General features: G+C 34.1%; 1 protein-coding gene across 1 annotated transcript in view; it reads left to right on the top strand.

Moving 5' to 3' along the window:
* The window catches only part of CENPE (centromere protein E), a 94,053-nt gene that overhangs the window by 17,187 nt on the left and 58,173 nt on the right, over positions 1-18,693 (top strand). Inside the window, exons 15-24 of the mRNA XM_025384835.1 lie at positions 513-601; positions 1,662-1,829; positions 13,945-14,019; positions 14,242-14,361; positions 16,036-16,158; positions 16,242-16,407; positions 16,715-16,840; positions 17,802-17,818; positions 17,915-18,229; positions 18,353-18,625. Of these exons, the coding sequence (XP_025240620.1) occupies positions 513-601; positions 1,662-1,829; positions 13,945-14,019; positions 14,242-14,361; positions 16,036-16,158; positions 16,242-16,407; positions 16,715-16,840; positions 17,802-17,818; positions 17,915-18,229; positions 18,353-18,625 (1,472 nt within the window). The remainder of the gene's footprint in view (positions 1-512; positions 602-1,661; positions 1,830-13,944; positions 14,020-14,241; positions 14,362-16,035; positions 16,159-16,241; positions 16,408-16,714; positions 16,841-17,801; positions 17,819-17,914; positions 18,230-18,352; positions 18,626-18,693) is intronic.

Below are 18,693 nucleotides of genomic sequence, written 5' to 3'. Positions count from 1 at the left end.
AATAAATAAATATAATCATAAGTTCTTTACTCTGATTCTCTTAAGAATGATGCACTAGTTGAAACACACGTGAGACAGGTGTTTTTATTTTTGTTCTAATTATTCAATTAAATTATTAGTTATATGGCATCTGCCTTTGCTAATCTTAAAAGAGTGACATTGACATAGGAATCTGTTTCAAAATTATTTCTTCAATAGTACAGTCTGTTGGGGGGGCATTTAAAATCTGCTTACAATGATCAAATCTCAAATTCAGAATTTGTCCTTTTAACCTGTATTTCATTAAGGATCCTGAATTGTGTCACTAATTCCAACCAGTGGTCATCTTAATTCATACAATAATATAAATCACCGTATCTATTAATGTACTTTTGGTATTCATACTCTGAGCACATATTAGTTAATTTGAAGTTCTTAGTATCTCTGATAAGAATTTTTTTAGTAATCTTTAATTTGACTTAGGAAATTTGGTAAACATGTTTATGGACAAATTTTTTTTTCTCTAATTATAGCTGTCTGTTCAGAGTCTGATGTTTTCAGTAACACTCTTGATACATTAAATGAGATAGAATGGAATCCAGCAACAAAGCTACTAAATCAGGTAACTTAATGTATTTTACAGCATATAATGCTTTTACTCTTTTTAAAATTCTTTTGTTATTAGATATTCTTGTTACTTGTTCTCATTTAATTTCAGTAATGATTTTGGCTCTAATGAAGGCTTCTCTCTTTACATTTCTACTCTATAACCATCAGGCACCTAGAGGAAGACTAAAAATTTCATAAGGCAGACATGTGCTAGCAGCTAAACCTTTGCTTCTAGCTCTTTACTAGCAGATCTTAGTATTCATGATGTTTGTAAAGTTTCTGTTTTGCCTTGGTAAACTTCATGAGGCTGACAAGACTGATTTTAAAAGTGTCAATTGTCAGGCATTTATACTGTTTAGAATAATACATCAGGGAGAGGTAATTTTGGTGAATACATCAGTAAGTTTAGATTCCTTGTTTACTTTGTATATTGCTTGTGTTTAAAGATGTATAGTTGTATAAAGTAGTAAAGAAATTTTCATTTGAATTTTAGAATATAATTGCAGTGCTCCTTATTATTGTTAGTTAATTCCTATGAAGTATTATTGACAAAGTGTTTTTGTGTTCCTAAGACATACATTAGAAGTTTCTTGGGTTTTTTTTACAATCTCTGGTGTAGAAAAGTATCTTTTTAACTCATGGTTTATCTCTTTTCTTATAATATAGAAAATAGAAATAGGTCTCTTTAAGTATAGTAAAACAGTTATCATTAGCTTTAGAAGTCAATAAATAATATCTCTGTTTCCGTTCTTGAATTCAGAAGCATCTGAGACATAAAATAGGATTTAGTTAGATTGGGGAATTAAATTATCAGTTTTATTACTGAGGAGCTTGAGGATTTATGATCAAAATTTCCTGTCAGGCACAGGCAAACATACAATTTATTGATATATTTTTAAAATTCTCCTTCTTTCAAAATAATCTATTCTAACTTAGCTAGTTTGCCAAAATGTAGACCTTTAGAAAGATATCAAATCAAAGTTAAATTAGTTATTTAAATAATCCAAATTTTGTTAAGGAAACAAAAAATATATGAATTTTCTGATTGGAAAATCTGTTCTTGTTTATAATAGGAGAATATAGAAAGTGAATTGAACTCACTTCGTGCTGACTATGATAATCTGGTATTAGACTATGAACAACTACGAACAGAAAAAGAAGAAATGGAATTGAAATTAAAAGAAAAGAATGATTTGGATGAATTTGAGGCTCTAGAAAGAAAAACTAAAAAAGATCAAGAGGTAAGAGAGACAGAAATGTAAAACTAAACTAAAAGCCTACTTTTAAAAGTAGTATTCTCTTTTTTCTATAATGTAAGCTTTTTTATATTTTTTTAAATGTACAGATAACATTTTATGTGTTTATTGTATACAACATGATGTATGATGTTTTGAAGTATATATACATTGTGGAATGGTTAAATCTAGCTATCAAATGTACTACGTCACATAGTTAAATTGTTTTTGTGGTGATAGCACATAATATCCACAAATTTTATGTTTTTTAAGAGTACAATACCTTGTCTTTAACTATAGTCACCTTGCTGTACAATAGAGCTGTTGAAGTTTATTCCTGCTATCTGTCATTATGTCATCTGACCAAGATTTCCCCATTTCCTTCTCTCTGCTAAATACCCCAGCCTCTGATAACCACCATTATGCTTTCTACTTCTAAGAGATCAGCTTTTTAAGATTCTGCATATGAAATCATGCAGTATTTGTCTTTCTGTGCCTGGTTTATAATGTCCTTTGGGTTCATCCATGTTGTTCCAAATGGTAGGATGCTGGGATTTCTTTCTTTCTTTTTTTTTTTTTAAATAGCTGAAGAATATTCCATTGTGACTTTATACCAAATTTTCTTTATCCGTTCCTCTGTTGGTAGACTTTTAGGTTGGTTCCATATCTTGGCTGTTGTGGAAGGTGCTGCAGTAAATATGGGAATGCAGATATTTCTTGGACATACTCATTTAATTTCCTTTGGGTATATACCCAGTGGTAGGACTGCTGGATCTTATGGTAGTTCTATTTTTGCTTTGTTGAGGAACCCTCATACTCTTTTCTGTATATTTCCACCAACAGTGTAAAAGGATTCCCTTTTGTCCACATCCTTGCCAAGAAGTTCTTTTCTGCCTTCTTGGTAAGCCATTCTGATTGGGATGAGGCAATACCTCACTGTGGTTTTGATTTGCATATCCTTGATTATTAGTAATATTGAACTTTTTTTTCATCTATCTGTTGGCTATGTGTATGTCTTCTTTAGAGAAATGTCTGTTCAGGTCTTTTGCCTGTATTTTAATTGAGTTGTTTGGGGGTTTTTTTGCTATTGAGTTGTTTGAGTTTCTTATATATTTTGGATATTAACCATATGTCAGATGTATAGTTTGCAAATATTTCTGCCATTCTGTAGGTTGTCTCTTTATTGATGATTTCCTTTTACTTTAGTTGTAGTTCCATTTATTTATTTTTGGTCTTTTTGGTTGTGCTTTTGAGGTCTTATCCAAAAATTCCTTGTCCTGACCAATGTTATGAAGCATTTCCCCTATCTTGTTTTCTAGTAGTTTCATAGTTTCAAGTCTTAATATTTACGTCCTTAACTCATTCTGAATTGATTCTTATATATCATGAGAGACAGGAGACCTAGTTTCTTCCTTCAACATATAGATATTCATTCAGTTTTCCCAGCACCACTATTGAAGAAAGACTATCCTTTCCGCAACATATGTTCTTGGTACTTTTGTCAAAAATCAGTTGGCTGTATATGCGTGGATTTATTTCTGGGTTCTCTGTTCTATTGGCCTGTTGTCTGTTTCTATGCCAGTAGCATGTTATTTTGGTTACTATACTTTTGTAATATATTTTGGAGGCAGATGGTATGATGCCTCCAGATTTGCTCTTTTTGCTCAAGATTGCTTTGGCTATACAGGGTCTTTTGGGGTTCCATACGAATGTGAGGATTGTTTTTAATCTACTTTTGCGAAGAATGTCCTTGGTATTTTGATAGATATCGCATTACATCTGTGGATCACTTTGGACAATATGGACATCATAACAATATTCTTCCAGTCCATGAACATGCATATCTTTCCATTTGTGTCTTCTTCAATTTCTTTCATTAATGATTTATAGTTTTCATTTGAGAGACACCTCAAATTAATTTCATTTTCTGACACCTCCTTGGTTACATTTATTTCTAGGTATTTTTTTGGTAATAAATGAGATTTTTTTCTTTGTGTCATTTCTAGATAGTTTGCTATTAACATATAGTGATACTACTGTTTTTTTATGCTGATTTTGTACCCTGCAACTTTACTGAGTTTCTTATTAGTTGTAACAGTTTTGGATGGATTCCTTATGGTTTTCTGTATATAGGATCATATCATCTACAAATAGAGACAATTTAACTTCCTCCTTTCCTATTATGTTTTATTTTTCTCTTTTGCTGAATAGCTCTAGCTAGAACTTCCAGTACTATGTTGAATAAAAGTGGCAAAAGGGAACATCCTTATCCTGTTCCTGATCTTAGAGTAAAAAGCGTTCAGCTTTTCCCCATTTGGTATTACGTTAGCAGTGGGTTCATTGTATGTGGCCTTCTATACCTAATTAAGAGTTTTTATCATGAAGAGGTATTGAACTCTCATGATTTTTCTGTATCTGTTGAAGTGATTGTATGACTTTTTTTCATTGTTTTGTTAATGTGGTATGTCATGTTTGTTGATTTGTTTATGTTGAACCATTCTTGTATTCCTGGGATAAATCCCACTTTATCATGGTGAATTATCTTTTAAATGTGCTGTTAAATTCAGTTTTGTAGTATTTTGTTCACGGTTTTTCCATCTGTTCTTCAGTGATATTGGCCTGTAGTTTTCCTTTTTTGTCTATTTCTGGTATCAGTGTAATGCTGGCCTCATAGAATAAGTTAGGAAAAATTCCTTCCTCTTCAATTTTTTGAAATACTTTGAGAAGAATTGGTATTAGTTCTTCTGTAACTATTGGTAGAATTCAGCAGTGATGCGATCAGGTCCAGGGCCTTTCTTTGATAGGAGACTTTTTATTACTGATTCAAGTCTCCTTTCTCATTACTGGCCTGTTCAGGTTTTCTATTTATTCATAATTCAATCTTGCGAGGTAATTGGTACAGGAATTCATTTCTTCTAGATTTTTCAATTTATTGGCATATAATTGTTCGTACTAGTCTCATGATTCTTTGTATTTCTGTGTTATCAATTGTTATGTCACCTTTTTTATCTCTGATTTTATTTATTTGAGTCAGCTTTTTTACCTAGTCTAGCTAAAGATTTGTTGATTCTGTTTATTTAAAAAAAAAAAAAAACCCAACTCTTTATTTTGTGGATTTTTTTTATGACCCTATTTTGTTTATTTCAGCTCTCATCTTTATTCTTTCCATTTGCTAATTTAGGGTTTAGTTTGTTCTTGTTTTTCTAATTCTTCGAGGTAATAGTTTAGGTAGTTTGAGATCTTTCCTCTTTTTTGGTGTTTATTACTATAAATTTCTCTTTTAGAACTGCTTTTGCTGCATCCTATACGTTTTGGTATATTGTGTTTCCATTTTCATTTGTCTTAACTTTTTTAAATTACTCTTTTAATTCATTAACCCAGTGCTTGTTCAGAAGCATGTTTAATTAATATTTCCATAGTTTCTGCTATTATTGATTTCTAGTTTTATGTCATTGTAGTCAGAAAAGATACTTGATATAATTTTGATTTTAAATTTTTTAAGACTGTTTTTGTGGCCTAATGTATTATCTGTCTTAGAGAATGTTCCATGTGCAGTTGATGAGAATGTGTTTTCTGCAGCTGTTAAATGGAATGTTCTGTAAACATCTGTTAGGTCTCTTTGGTCTAGACTGCAGTTTAAATCTGCTATTTCTTTGTTGATTTTCTGTCTGAATAATCTGTCCATTGCTGAAAGTGTAGTTTCGAAATCCTCTATTATTATTGTGTTGCAGTCTCTCTTCCTTCAGATTATTGTTATTTGCTTTATATATTTTCTGCCATGTTCAGTGTGCATATGTATTTACAATTGTTGTAACGTCTTGCTGAGTTGACCCCTTTATCATTATGTAATGACCTTGTCTCCTTTTACACTTTTTGATGTAAAGTCTATGTTAGCTGATATAAGTATAGCTTCTCCTGCTGTCTTACAATTTCAGTTTGCATGAAATATCTTTTTCCACCCCTTCCTTTCCATCTATTTGTATCCTTATAGGTGAAGTTAATCTCTTTCAGGCAGCATATAATTGGATTTTGTAGTCCATTTAACTACTCTGTCTTATAATTGGAGAATCAATCCATTTACATTGATAGGTAGGAACTATTGATAGGTAGGAAATTACTACTTCCGTTTTGCTAATTGTTTTCTATTTGTTTTTTAGATCCTTTTATCTTATTTTACTGTCTTCCTTATTGGTTAAATTATTGTCTCTGATAGTATGTTTTGACACCTTTTTATTTTTAGTGTATTTATTATAGACTTTTTTCCTTTGTGGTTACCATCAGGCTTACAAGAAAAAGTCTTACAGTTATGGCAGGTTATTTTAAACTGATAACAGATTATCATTGATTAATAAACAAACTCCACACTTGATCTCCTTCCACCTTCTGAATATTTGATGTTCTATGTTTCGATGTCACAACTGTTTTCCTTCAGTACTTTGACTGGATCATTGCACTCCCTCCTGGCCTGTGAGATTCCTTTTTGTTGTTGTTGTTGTTGTTAATTATACTTTAAGTTCTGGGGTACATGTGCAGAACATGCAGGTTTGTTACATAGGTATATGCATGCCATGGTGGTTTGCTGCACCCATCAACCTGTCAATTACATTAGGTATTTCTCCTAATGCTATCCCTCCCCTAGCCCCCCAGTCCCCAATAGGCCCCAGTGTGTGATGTTCCCCTCCCTGTGTCCATGTGTTCTCATTGTTTAACTCCCACTTATGAGTGAGAACGTGTGGTGTTTGGTTTTCTGTTCTTGTGTTAGTTTGCTGAGAATGATGGTTTCTAGCTTCATCCATGTCCCTACAAAGGACATGAACTCATCCTTTTTTATGGCTGCATAATATTCCATGGTATATATGTGACACATTTCCTTTATCCAGTCTATCATTGATGGGCATTTGGGTTGGTTCCAAGTCTTTGCTATTGTGAACAATGCTGCAATAAATGTATGTGTGCATGTGTCTTTATAGTAGAATGATTTATAATCCTTTGGGTATATACTCAGTAATGGGCTTGCTGAGTCAAATGTTATTTCTAGTTCTAGATCCTTGAGGAATTGCCACACTGTGTTCCACAATGTTGAACTAATTTACACTGCCACCAACAGTGTAAAAGTATTCCTATTTCTCCACATCCTCTCCAGCATCTGTTGTTTCTTGACTTTTTAGTGATCCTAGCCTGTGAGATTTCTGCTTAGAAGTCTGCTCCTAACCATAATGGAACTCCTTTCTATGTTATTTGCCTCTTTACTCTTGCTACTTTGCTGCTTTTAGGATTTTCTCTTTGTCTTTGACTTTTGAGTTTGAATATAATACATCTTAGGGCAGGGTCATTTAGATTGAATCTGATTGGTAACCTTTGACCTTCCTATATGTGAATATGTATTGCTTTCTTCAGGTTTGGGAATTTTCTGCTATTATTTCTTTAAATAAGCTTTCTGTCCTGTTGTCTTTCTCAACTTGAACTGCAGTGACCCAAATATTTGTTTTTTGATTTTGTCCCATAAGCTTCATTTCTTTTCATCTTTTTTTTTTTTTTTTTTTTGCTTTCTGACTCTATATTTTCAAATAGCCTGTCTCAAACTCACAAATTCTTCTCCATGATCGATTCTGCTGTTGATGTTCTTTATTGCATTTTTCATTTTGTTCATTGTATTTTCTTGCTCTAGGATTTCTGTTTGGTTTTTTTATTATTTCAGTCTCCCTGATAAATTTCTGGATTGTTTCTCTACGTTTTCTTGAAGTTTGCTGAGCTCGCTTAAAATAACTCTTTTGAATTCTTTGGCAGATTATACATCTCCATCTTTTAGGATCAGTCACCAGTACCTTACCTTGTGCATTTGGTGACATCATTTTTCCCTGATCATGATACTTGTGGTCACGCAGCAGTGTCTGCACATTTAAGACAAATTTAGCTGTTTATTTTAGTCTTCACCATCTTTATAAGGTCTTTTCAAGATCCATAGTATGACTGAGGTCAGCGTGTTATCCTGCTGAGGCACTACTGGACACCTTTCTCTATAGGTCCCCAGGTAGGCAGAGCTGTTCTTATTCTACAGATGACAGGGGTCAGTATCAAGATCCAGGGCCATTTGAGAATTTGCTGATGGACAAGGGTTGCAAAACCTGCCACAGGGACTTGGATACATCTGTCTCCCGGTAGGATTCTGGCTTAGTGAAACCATTCTCAGACTATCGCTAGGAGAAACTGAAACCAAGCTTCAGAGTTAATTCAGAATGTGCTATAGAACCAATGTTGGTAAGCTTAACCTGGTAGCAAGAGCTGACAAGACTCCCAGCAGTTCCTTATGCAGGGAGGATTGCTTGCATTCTGTAGCTGGGGCAGTCAAGGTTCTTTCCAGAACTGCTATGTGATGGAAGCCAGCAGGCCTGTCCTACACAGGAAGGATAACTGCCAGGCTGCAGTAGAGAGGGACTGCAGTCAAGACAAGACCCCTTTAGGATCTATTATGGAAAAGATGCATCAAGCCTATCCTGGTGGCTGGGGCAGGTGCTTCACCCAGCAGTTCCCAAAACAGTCGAGATAGCTTCCTGACTGCACAAAAGAGGCATTGAAGCTGAGACAGGGCCCGTTCAGGATCTATTGTGGGATGGAGGACTACAAGCCTGTCCCAGTGGCTTAGACAGGTTCATCTCTTGGCAGTTCTCTGTGTGAGTGGGAGCAGAGAGGCTGCAACAGGGAAGGACTGGAACCAATACATGTCTCCTTCAGAATCTGCTATGGGACAGAGGCCGACAAGCCTATCCTGGTGGCTCAGATGGGCATGTTCCCTTCTGGGTCCTTGTGCAAGCAGTACTAAGCTAGGACTACAGCTTGAAGAGGGCAGGAGCCAAGTGACAGGCTAACATTTGGGTCCACTGCCAAGACCAATGTCAACAGGCAAAAGAGCCCATCTGCTGAGACCCTAGAGTGTGTGATTCCTCCCGGACCCCTTGACAGAGAGTTTTGGTTGCAGGCTCTGGGCCAAACAGGGCTGTAGCTAAGTCCTTCAAGGAATGGGACCATTTCTGCATATAAACCTGGGAGCACAATTAGCAGGACTCCCACCTGGGTGTTGGTATACACTCTCAAAAACAACACTTCTAAGTCTTGAGTTCTACTGGGGTTTTGCAACCTCCTACCTGAATCCAAAGGCTCCCACAAAAAGACTTGTCTGTAATAGGTACAGAATTCTTGTTGTTTTGGGGGGATATGAACAGGTGACCTCCTATTCTGTCATCTTCTTGACATCACTCAGAAGTATTGTCTTAAAGATATTTTTTTTCTAAGATTGAGGTGTTGAAGATCTAACCATTTTTCATATGTATATATAATTTAGAAAATTTAAGAAATATTTTCTTCATTTATATTTTAAAAATAGTTAAATCATATTTGTTTCCCTGGTGCTTATGCAAGAGAAGAAGGAATTAAAAGCATCTGTGGGAAGGTTTGGTGTGTCTGCCTCTTGATGGATTTGTCTTGAAATTGTTTCCTTATAGTTTGTATATTACATTTTATTGAGCATACATAAATGCTACCTAGAGCATAGCCGTTTCCTACTGAGATCAGTATGAATTTTAATATCTAGATGACTGTTTTATATATGGATGCTACATATTAATGGATTTCTTTTTCTTTAGAAAGTATGTTTCTAAATAATTAAAACATTAGAATAGATAGAGAAGCTAATTTTATACGTTTTGCTTTTCCTTCTCCATCTAAGAGAGTTATATGAAAATTAGTATAACTAATACTAGTTTTAATGGAATTTTTAGAAACAGATCACTCATTTTCTAAGTATAAAATATTAGACTACATGTTACGAGAACTTAATCCAGAAACCATTAGACTTTAGGGACTCAGAAATTGTCCAAAAGATTAAAAGGAGTTATTAGTGCAAAGTGTCCTTAACCTAGAGGCCACAGATGCTGTGAAATTATTTTGCAGAATTTTTCAATGCATTTTCATTTTTCTGGAACAAGAATCTGTAGTTGTTATCAGGCTTGCGAAATGATTCGTGAATGCCCCCCTTCAAAAAAAAAATAAGACCCAGTGTTTTATGTAGTTAAAAGATGAATTAATTTGCAGCTACTTTTCAGACTTCTATGTGGCTAGCCCAAAAGGCCACGATCCTTTTTCCTTAATATCATTGTTCAGTTTCTCAATCTCTTTTCTTTTTTAAAGGAAAAAAGAATTCTATGCCAAAGCTATTATTTCCATTCTACCTACAAATTAAAATTATTTCTTCATTTCATAGGTATTATATTCAAAGAGGTAAAAGTCTAACTTCTCCACAGGGTTTCATTTAACTTGTTTTAAAATGCATATTAATGAAGTGCAAAATGTCATGCATGACAAAACCATTGGACTTTAATCAATAAAACTAGGTTTTATCAAAGGGACTGGCTTAGTGTCATTATTAAGAACATGGTCTCCAGAGTGAAATTGCCTGGATTTAAGCCCCAGTTTTGCCACTTATAAACTCATCGCAGATCCAATCCTATTACGAATTATTGCCAAGGCCTTGGGCAAGTCATTGAATCTCAGGGCTTCCTGTATTTCTCCACCCTTGAAGTAGAGACCAGGTGCTCACCAAGGTCCCTTCTGACTTTAAAATTTCATCTAATTTTTATATGTTTTTTATATATAATAATAACATGACATAAAACTAACTTTTAGGATAAATGGCAGTAATTTCTCTAATATTTTTCTCACATCATTAATATATTAATAAGAAAAATTGAAGCTTATTGAATTGAGTCAACACAGAGAAGGATTACAAAAATACCACAGAATATATGACATGTATCACACTGCAGTTTTTCTTCCATTTTAACCACAGTTGAGGGAGAAAAAATTCTACTCCCTTCTTTTTTTTTTTTTTTTTTTTTTTTGAGACGGAGTCTCTCTCTGTCGCCCAGGCTGGGGTGCAGTGGCCGGATCTCAGCTCACTGCAAGCTCCGCCTCCCGGGTTCACGCCATTCTCTGGCCTCAGCCTCCCGAGTAGCTGGGACTACAGGCGCCCGCCACCGCGCCCAGCTAATTTTTTGTATTTCTTAATAGAGACGGGGTTTCACCGTGTTAGCCAGGATGGTCTCGATCTCCTGACCTCGTGATCCGCCCGTCTCGGCCTCCCAAAGTGCTGGGATTACAGGCTTGAGCCACCGCGCCCGGCCCCTTCTTTTTAAATTTATTTTTCTTTTTTTTTCTTTTTAACAAAACACTCAGCTTTCTAATCTAAAAAATATATAATTAAAAAACTTTTTCTTTATAGAGACGGGGGTCTTGCCATGTTGGCCAGGCTAGTCTCACACTCCCGGGCTCAAGTGATCTGCTCACCTCGGCCTCCCAAAGTGCTAGGATTACATGTGTGAGCCACTGCTCTAGGCCTTTTATTTTTAATTAGACACAAATTTTAAGGTTACTTAAAAGATTATGTAATAAAAACTTATCCTGTTCAAAAACAGTTTTGCAGTATCTAGTCCATGTTAAAAATATAAGTCTATGTGTATGTAGCAAAATATGTTCCAAAACCTACATGTTGGGGAAAGGTGTAGCTAAAAGGGAATAAAAGTCAAATTATGGCCTTAGAACATGGAGTCATTTCCCTGGTTTTCCTAAAGCTTTTATCAAAAATCACCCAAGTTGGCCGGGCGCGGTGGCTCAAGCCTGTAATCCCAGCACTTTGGGAGGCCGAGGCGGGCGGATCACGAGGTCAGGAGATCGAGACCATCCTGGCTAACATGGTGAAACCCCGTCTCTACTAAAAATGCAAAAAATTAGCCGGGCGAAGCGGCGGGCGCCTGTAGTCCCAGCTACTCGGGGGGCTGAGGCAGGAGAATGGCGTGAACCCGGGAGGCGGAGCTTGCAGTGAGCCGAGATCGCGCCACTGCACTCCAGCCTGGGCGACTAAGCGAGACTCTGTCTCAAAAAAAAAAAAAAAAAAAAATCACCCAAGTTGTATATAATTTTCTAGTGGGAATATAGTAGTAACGTGAGATGCTTAAATAGTATGTTTTAGAGGGAGAATGGGAAATGTCACAATACTCAAGGAATAAGAAAAATCTTTACCATCTATGTATTTTAACTTGGTGTATTTAATTTTATACTTTTTACTGCTTGGAGATTTAAGTTAAATATTTCATTTTACCTACTGACAATTACCATTTAAATCTGCAATGTAAATAGTATTTATGCAATTTAAATGGTAGCAATGTATTAACTATAGATCAGATCATATGTTTTTATTTTTACAAAAGCTAATTATTTTCTGTGTATAAGAACCAGTACCTAAGATAAAGTGCTATTTCAAATAAGAAGTAGGAAAATTTTCTTTTCTAAATGAGTATTCTTTAAATGCTTTCATTTTCTATGGCTGTACTACCCTGAATGTACCCAATCTCTTTTAAGTTATTTTTAAAAGTTAGGATTGATTTTTGATTCTTCCTTATTGGTAAATGTGATTTTCTTTCACAGAAGTTAAAAATAGGGAAGAAAAGGTAAAAGATGGAACCAGTTTAAATTAAAAGCAGTACAAATGTCTAAGACTGTGCTCTACAGTGGGGTAGCCACTAACCATATGTGGCAATTAAGCACTTGAAATGGGACCAGTCTGAATTGGCCTAAGTGTATAAAAAAGAATGTAAAATCATTCATTTTTTTATATTGATTACCTAAAGAAACATGTCGGATAGATTACCTGAAAAAACATTTTGGAAGAAATTTTTTTGATATATTCAATTAAATAAAATATGTTATCACAGTGAATTCTGCCTTTTTCTTTTTATGTTTAATGTGCCTACTAGGACATTTTAAATTACATATGTGTCTGACATTATGTTTCTCTTGGATAGCGCTGACCTGAAATAGTCATGTCAACACTTGCACTAGTCTGAAATTTAAAACTAGTCAGGACTCAGTTAAACATCCAGAAAATATTTAAATAAGATACTTTTTTTTTTTTTTTTTTTTTTTGAGATGAAGTCTTGCTGTGTCGCCCAGGCTGGAGTGCAGTGGCCGGATCTCAGCTCACTGCAAGCTCTGCCTCCCGGGTTTACGCCATTTTCCTGCCTCAGCCTCCCAAGTAGCTGGGACTACAGGCGCCCGCCACCTCACCTGGCTAGTGTTTTGTATTTTTTAGTAGAGACGGGGTTTCACCACGTTAGCCAGGATGGTCTCGATCTCCTGACCTCGTGATCCGCACGTCTCGGCCTCCCAAAGTGCTGGGATTACAGGCTTGAGCCACCACGCCCGGCCTAAGATACTATTTTCAAGCCCCTTACGTAGTATTAGAATGTGCTTTTACTTTGTAAGTGCTCATCTGATTATGAAGATTAAATAATTACAGGGAAAATGTTTATCTTGGTTATGTGTGGTTTACTTGTTTTCAACAAACTTTTTAGTACTCGGATATTTAATGCTACAGATATTTTGGTAGAAAGGAAACCTCAATAAAAATACTTCTACCTTTATACTTTTACATGGTTGAACAGTATAATGGAGTACAATATTTCCTCTGGAATAAATCAAGGTAATAGTTGATCATTCCATACCTGTGTAACATTGGTGGAAAGTAATAATATTGTAAAGGCACTGCATGAAACAACCCTAAACCAAACCTAGATTCTAAATCAGAGCTTATTACAATGTAGTACACCAATGTAGAGCCAGATGGATACTTTATGGGAAGGAAAAAAAAAAAACTTTATAAGTATTAATACATTTCTGTACTTAACTGACTGAAAACAAAAATCTACTAAATGTGTATTTTTCAAGGTTTGATTACCACTTTTTAAATCTTTCCTCCAAGTGGTGCAGACTAATTTGCTATTGACATTATTGTAGCTTTATTAACAGATGATCCAGCTACTTGGTGGGGTCATGCTAAGGTTTTTTCCTCATTTGTTTGATATGTTTTGGGTGATATTTCTAGTATTTTTAAATAATGAGGTGCTTTGTTGCAATAGCTTGAACAATTGATCTCAGTCCTTTCTAACTGTTGGGTGATTCTGAAGCAGTGAACCAATGCCTTTTGTTTTTTTTGTTTTTTGTTTTTTGTTTTGCTTTGCTTTGCTTTATTAACTATTGGTTTGCTCTGTTACCTGTTCACATGCTCTTACAGATGCAACTAATTCATGAAATTTCGAACTTAAAGAATTTAGTTAAGCATGCAGAAGTATATAATCAAGATCTTGAGGTGAGCATTCATGTGGGTATTTCTATTGATAAACAATTAGAACTATAAAACATGCAACATATGTAACTGATCATAATGTCAGAAATAAGGGAATTATGTTTTTAAAATATTAGTGACTTTGAATTTTACTATGGATTTAAACTAATATATATAAGTTCTGTTTTTATCCCGTAGACTTCAGATCAGATTCTAAATTGTTACTCTCTCCTTTGATTCTTTTAGAATGAACTAAGTTCAAAAGTAGAGCTGCTTAGAGAAAAGGAAGACCAGATTAAGAAGCTACAGGAATACATCGACTCTCAAAAGCTAGAAAATATAAAAATGGACTTGTCATACTCATTGGTAAAAATCAGACTTATTTTGTTACGTAATCACATAAATATATATAGCACACCATCATCTTAGCAAATGCTTATACTGGACCTACTTTGTGCTGGGTATTGTTGTAATAGATTTGTATGTATTTTATTAAGTCTGTCAATAACCCTATGACATAGGGACTGTTAGTATATTTGCCATTTTAGAGATAAAGTTACGTTTGTAGAAAGTTGATCATATCATCCTCTGAGTAAATATAAAGAAGTTAAGGACAGGCTCCCATTAAGAATCACTAAGTTTTAGGCCAGGCATGCTGGCTAATCCCTGTGATGCCAGTACTTTGGGAGGCTGAGGTGGGATGATCACTCGAGCCCAGGAGTTCAAGACCAGCCTGGGCAACATAATGAGACCTGGTCTCTACAAAATATGTGAAAATAAGCCTGGCATATACTGCCAGCTACTTGGGTAACTGAGATGGCAGGATTGCTTGAGCTTGCTGCAATGAGCCGAGATCATGCCATTGTACTCCAGCCTGGGCAACAGAGCAAGACTCTGTCTCCAGGAAAAAAAAAAAAAAAAAAAGTAAATTTTTAAAATTCTGAATTTTTTTTCAGTAGTTTTATACAAATGCATGCAGTAGTATATAGTCAAAATCTTAAATATCTAAACTTGTATATTTTTTCATAATTTTATAGTTCTAGATGATTTTAGTTGATAGAAGATCTTGGCATTAAATAACATTGAATCTGATGTTGATGTCATTTAATCTCTTCAGTTTGCTTTCAATATACCTGATTGCTTCAAGAAAGTATGTTTGATTCCAGTTTTTAGTACTTTTTTTTTTTTTATAGTAACAGTTTCTAGCTGGAACTTTTAAAAGACTAGATTCTGTTCTTCTGTTTTCAATTGAGTTTTTTAGTTTTTGTTACCTTCTATTCTTTTGTTGCCTTTTATTTGTGACAAATGATTCTTTTTAAAGGGATTCATACCATTTTATATCATCCTATTCTGAGGCCCTGGATAGCAAGGCACTTTTATATATTCTGGAGTGTCTGTTCATAGGGTGGCAAGCAGAACTGCCCACTTTTTAAAAATTACTGTTTCTTTTTCCTTATTTATTCATGTATTAATTTATTAATTTTTTTCCAAGAACATATCATTGATTTCATATAAGCTAAAGTCATGTTAAAATACCACTTCTCTTTAGAAATGAGGTTGTAGATTTTTTTCATTTATTTTTCATTTGCATTTTTTCATCTGTGAATTTCTTGTTCATATCTTTTCTCTGTTTTTCTATTAGATCATTTGTCTTTTTCCTTTTCAATTTGTGGGTTAATATCTTTAATATAACTGTTAACTACTTACCTATCATGTGTTGAAGAGAATAACTCAAAATAAAAATACATAGAAAACAGCCTCGCTGAACAACAATTGTGTTAACTTTTAAACAAAACAGATCTAAATTATGATATGTAGCTTATATAATTTGATATATTGCTTATATAATTTGAAAAATATGACCAGAATTTTTAAAAAATATTTTTATTAGGAAAACGTGATTTCTTTTTATATATTTGGTAACTAGCATATTTGTACGCTTTTTGGTTAGCTAGAGTTAACATTTATATACATATTCTCTTAAGAATTTTCCAACTCTGAAAATTAGGTTTCACTGAACCCCTTTTGTCATCTGTTTAGGAAAGCATTGAAGACCAAAAACAAATGAAACAGACGCTGTTTGATGCTGAAACTGTAGCCCTTGATGCCAAGAGAGAATCAGCCTTTCTTAGAAGTGAAAATCTGGAGCTGAAGGAGAAAATGGTAAGTATTTTTTGTAATATTTATAGTAAAGTAGTTGTAATGATCAGTGCATTTTTGTGCATTTGTAATGTTTTTCTCAATAGCAAGAACTTGCAAGTACATACAAGCAAATGGAAAATGATATTCAGTTATATCAAAGCCAATTGGAGGCAAAAAAGAAAATGCAAGTAGATCTGGAGAAAGAATTACAATCTGCTTTTAATGAGATAACAAAACTCACCTCCCTTATAGATGGCAAAGTTCCAAAAGGTATTTTGTAATTTTAAACATCTTTTTTCAAATCTGACTTCTTCTAGAAATGTACCTAAACAATTTTTCAAGCATATTTCAATGATTAAAAATTCATTATACTCTGATTTTTTAAAAACTCAATTATTATGCTTTAGTGTCATTTCTTATTAATATTTATAAAGATTTCCATGGATTTCAAATCATAAAGGATTATTTTTCAAATAAACTTTAGCTGATCCTGAAAAAGGTGATTCAAAGACTATTAAAAATTAAATTACCTGTTTTCCAACATTGGATCTTTATACAATTTACCAAAACTTTCTAGATTTGCTCTATAATTTGGAATTGGAAGGAAAGATTACTGATCTTCAGAAAGAACTAAATAAAGAAGTTGAAGAAAATGAAGCTTTGCAGAAAGAAGTCAATTTGCTTTCAGAATTGAAATCTTTGTGTATTTAACTGTATACTTAGTAGTATAATCCATGTAGCAGCCATTCCTCAAATGTTGCATTTATTCAATATTATGGCCCACCCTTAGTCTTTACCATTTTTTTGGTAGTAGTAGTATCGTTATGTTGAATAAAAGACGGTAATGAGGGAAAAGAAGTTGCACTGATAAAGTTTTAGAGGTTAATGCAAATCTTTCAGGCTGGTGAATGTTTCTGTAAATCCATGGCCTGCCAGTTTTTCTTTCTACTTGCCTAAAAGAAAAATGGCAAAAATGTGAGTACTTACTATACGGCAAACATCATGCTAAAGAATTTCAAAAACATTATTTAATTTACTTATAAACTCTTCAAAAGTAGGTAGTCTTTTATCCCCAATAACCCATTATCAAACTAATAGTTGAGCCGCACAAATCTGCCTCTTAAACCCATGATTGTAGCTACTATGCTGTATTGCCCCCTTTACTTTGTCCCTCCTTTATCTCTTTTTCTCATCTTCCTCTGCCCTTATATTTCACAGTGATTAAACTGTTAATATACAAGATATGGGTTATTTAAATTATGTAATTATTTACATATTAAGTAATACTTATTATTTTTTATTTTTTTCATGGACTATACCTGATACTTAAGATACTTCTTAAATAACAACTTTAAATGATTAAACATTACTTAAATTGTTCATTGATTAAGTTTTTGGAAACCTGAGACGCATTCAAAGCCTTTAGGGAAAAAAATGTCAAATTCTGAGAAATGCCTGCCGCATGATAAAGTTAGAAAACACTTTAGAATGATGGGTAATGAAATAAAGACAATCTGATTATGTGCCTTTACTGACTGTTCTCCATGCAGGCCTTACTTTCTAGAATTCAAAGAGATTAGAAAATAAAACATCGAAGGTAGAGTTAAACAAGCTGAGTTAGAGAAAAGTGACAATAAGAGTACTACTATATTGCCTTTCCTCAGTCAAATTTTTGCTCAATGTAAATAACTTCTTTTTTTGCAGAGAAAGCTTTTTTTCCCTAAAAATTGCTTCAGATATGTTGCTAACATCCCTGAATTTTATTTCTTTTCCATAGATACATGACAAATCTGAAGAGCTCTATATATTAACATCAGAAAAAGATAAATTATTTTCTGAAGTAGTTCACAAGGAGAGTAGAGTTCAAGGTTTACTTGAAGAAATTGGGAAAACAAAAGATGACCTAGCAACTACCCAGTCAAATTATAAAAGCACTGATCAAGAATTCCAAAATTTCAAAAGCCTTCATATGGACTTTGAGCAAAAGTATAAGATGGTCCTTGAGGAGAATGCGAGAATGAATCAGGAAATAGTTAATCTCTCTAAAGAAGCACAAAAATTTGATTCAAGTTTGGATGCTTTGAAGACCGAGGTTGGTACAAGATGCTATTTTGAGAAATGCTCCTTAGTCTCCTGGGGTTTTGGTTTCTGTGTATATGTATGCCTCAGACTGCTCTGCTTTTACTGTGTGACATTAACTTTTTCTTTTTTAAAGCTTTCTTATAAGACCCAAGAACTTCAGAAGAAAACATGTGAGGTTCAAGAAAGACTAAATGAGATGGAAGAGCTGAAGGAACAATTAGAAAATAGAGATTCTACACTGCAAACTGTAGAAAGGGAGAAAACACTGATTACTGAGAAACTGCAGCAAACTTTAGAAGAAGTAAAAACTTTAACTCAAGAAAAAGATGACCTAAAACAACTCCAAGAGAGCTTGCAAATTGAGAGGGACCAACTCAAAAGTGATATTCACGATACTGTAAACATGGTAAGGTTTTGATTGATTAAACTTTGAAAAATTGGAGACTCTTAAAAACATTGCAGAGGCCATCATTT

The sequence above is a fragment of the Theropithecus gelada genome, chromosome 5 (genome assembly GCF_003255815.1).
Source record: "Theropithecus gelada isolate Dixy chromosome 5, Tgel_1.0, whole genome shotgun sequence".
Taxonomy (NCBI): Eukaryota; Metazoa; Chordata; class Mammalia; order Primates; family Cercopithecidae; genus Theropithecus; species Theropithecus gelada.
The sequence above is the reverse complement of the archived record's forward strand: the minus strand, read 5'-3'. Positions and strand labels throughout refer to the sequence as shown.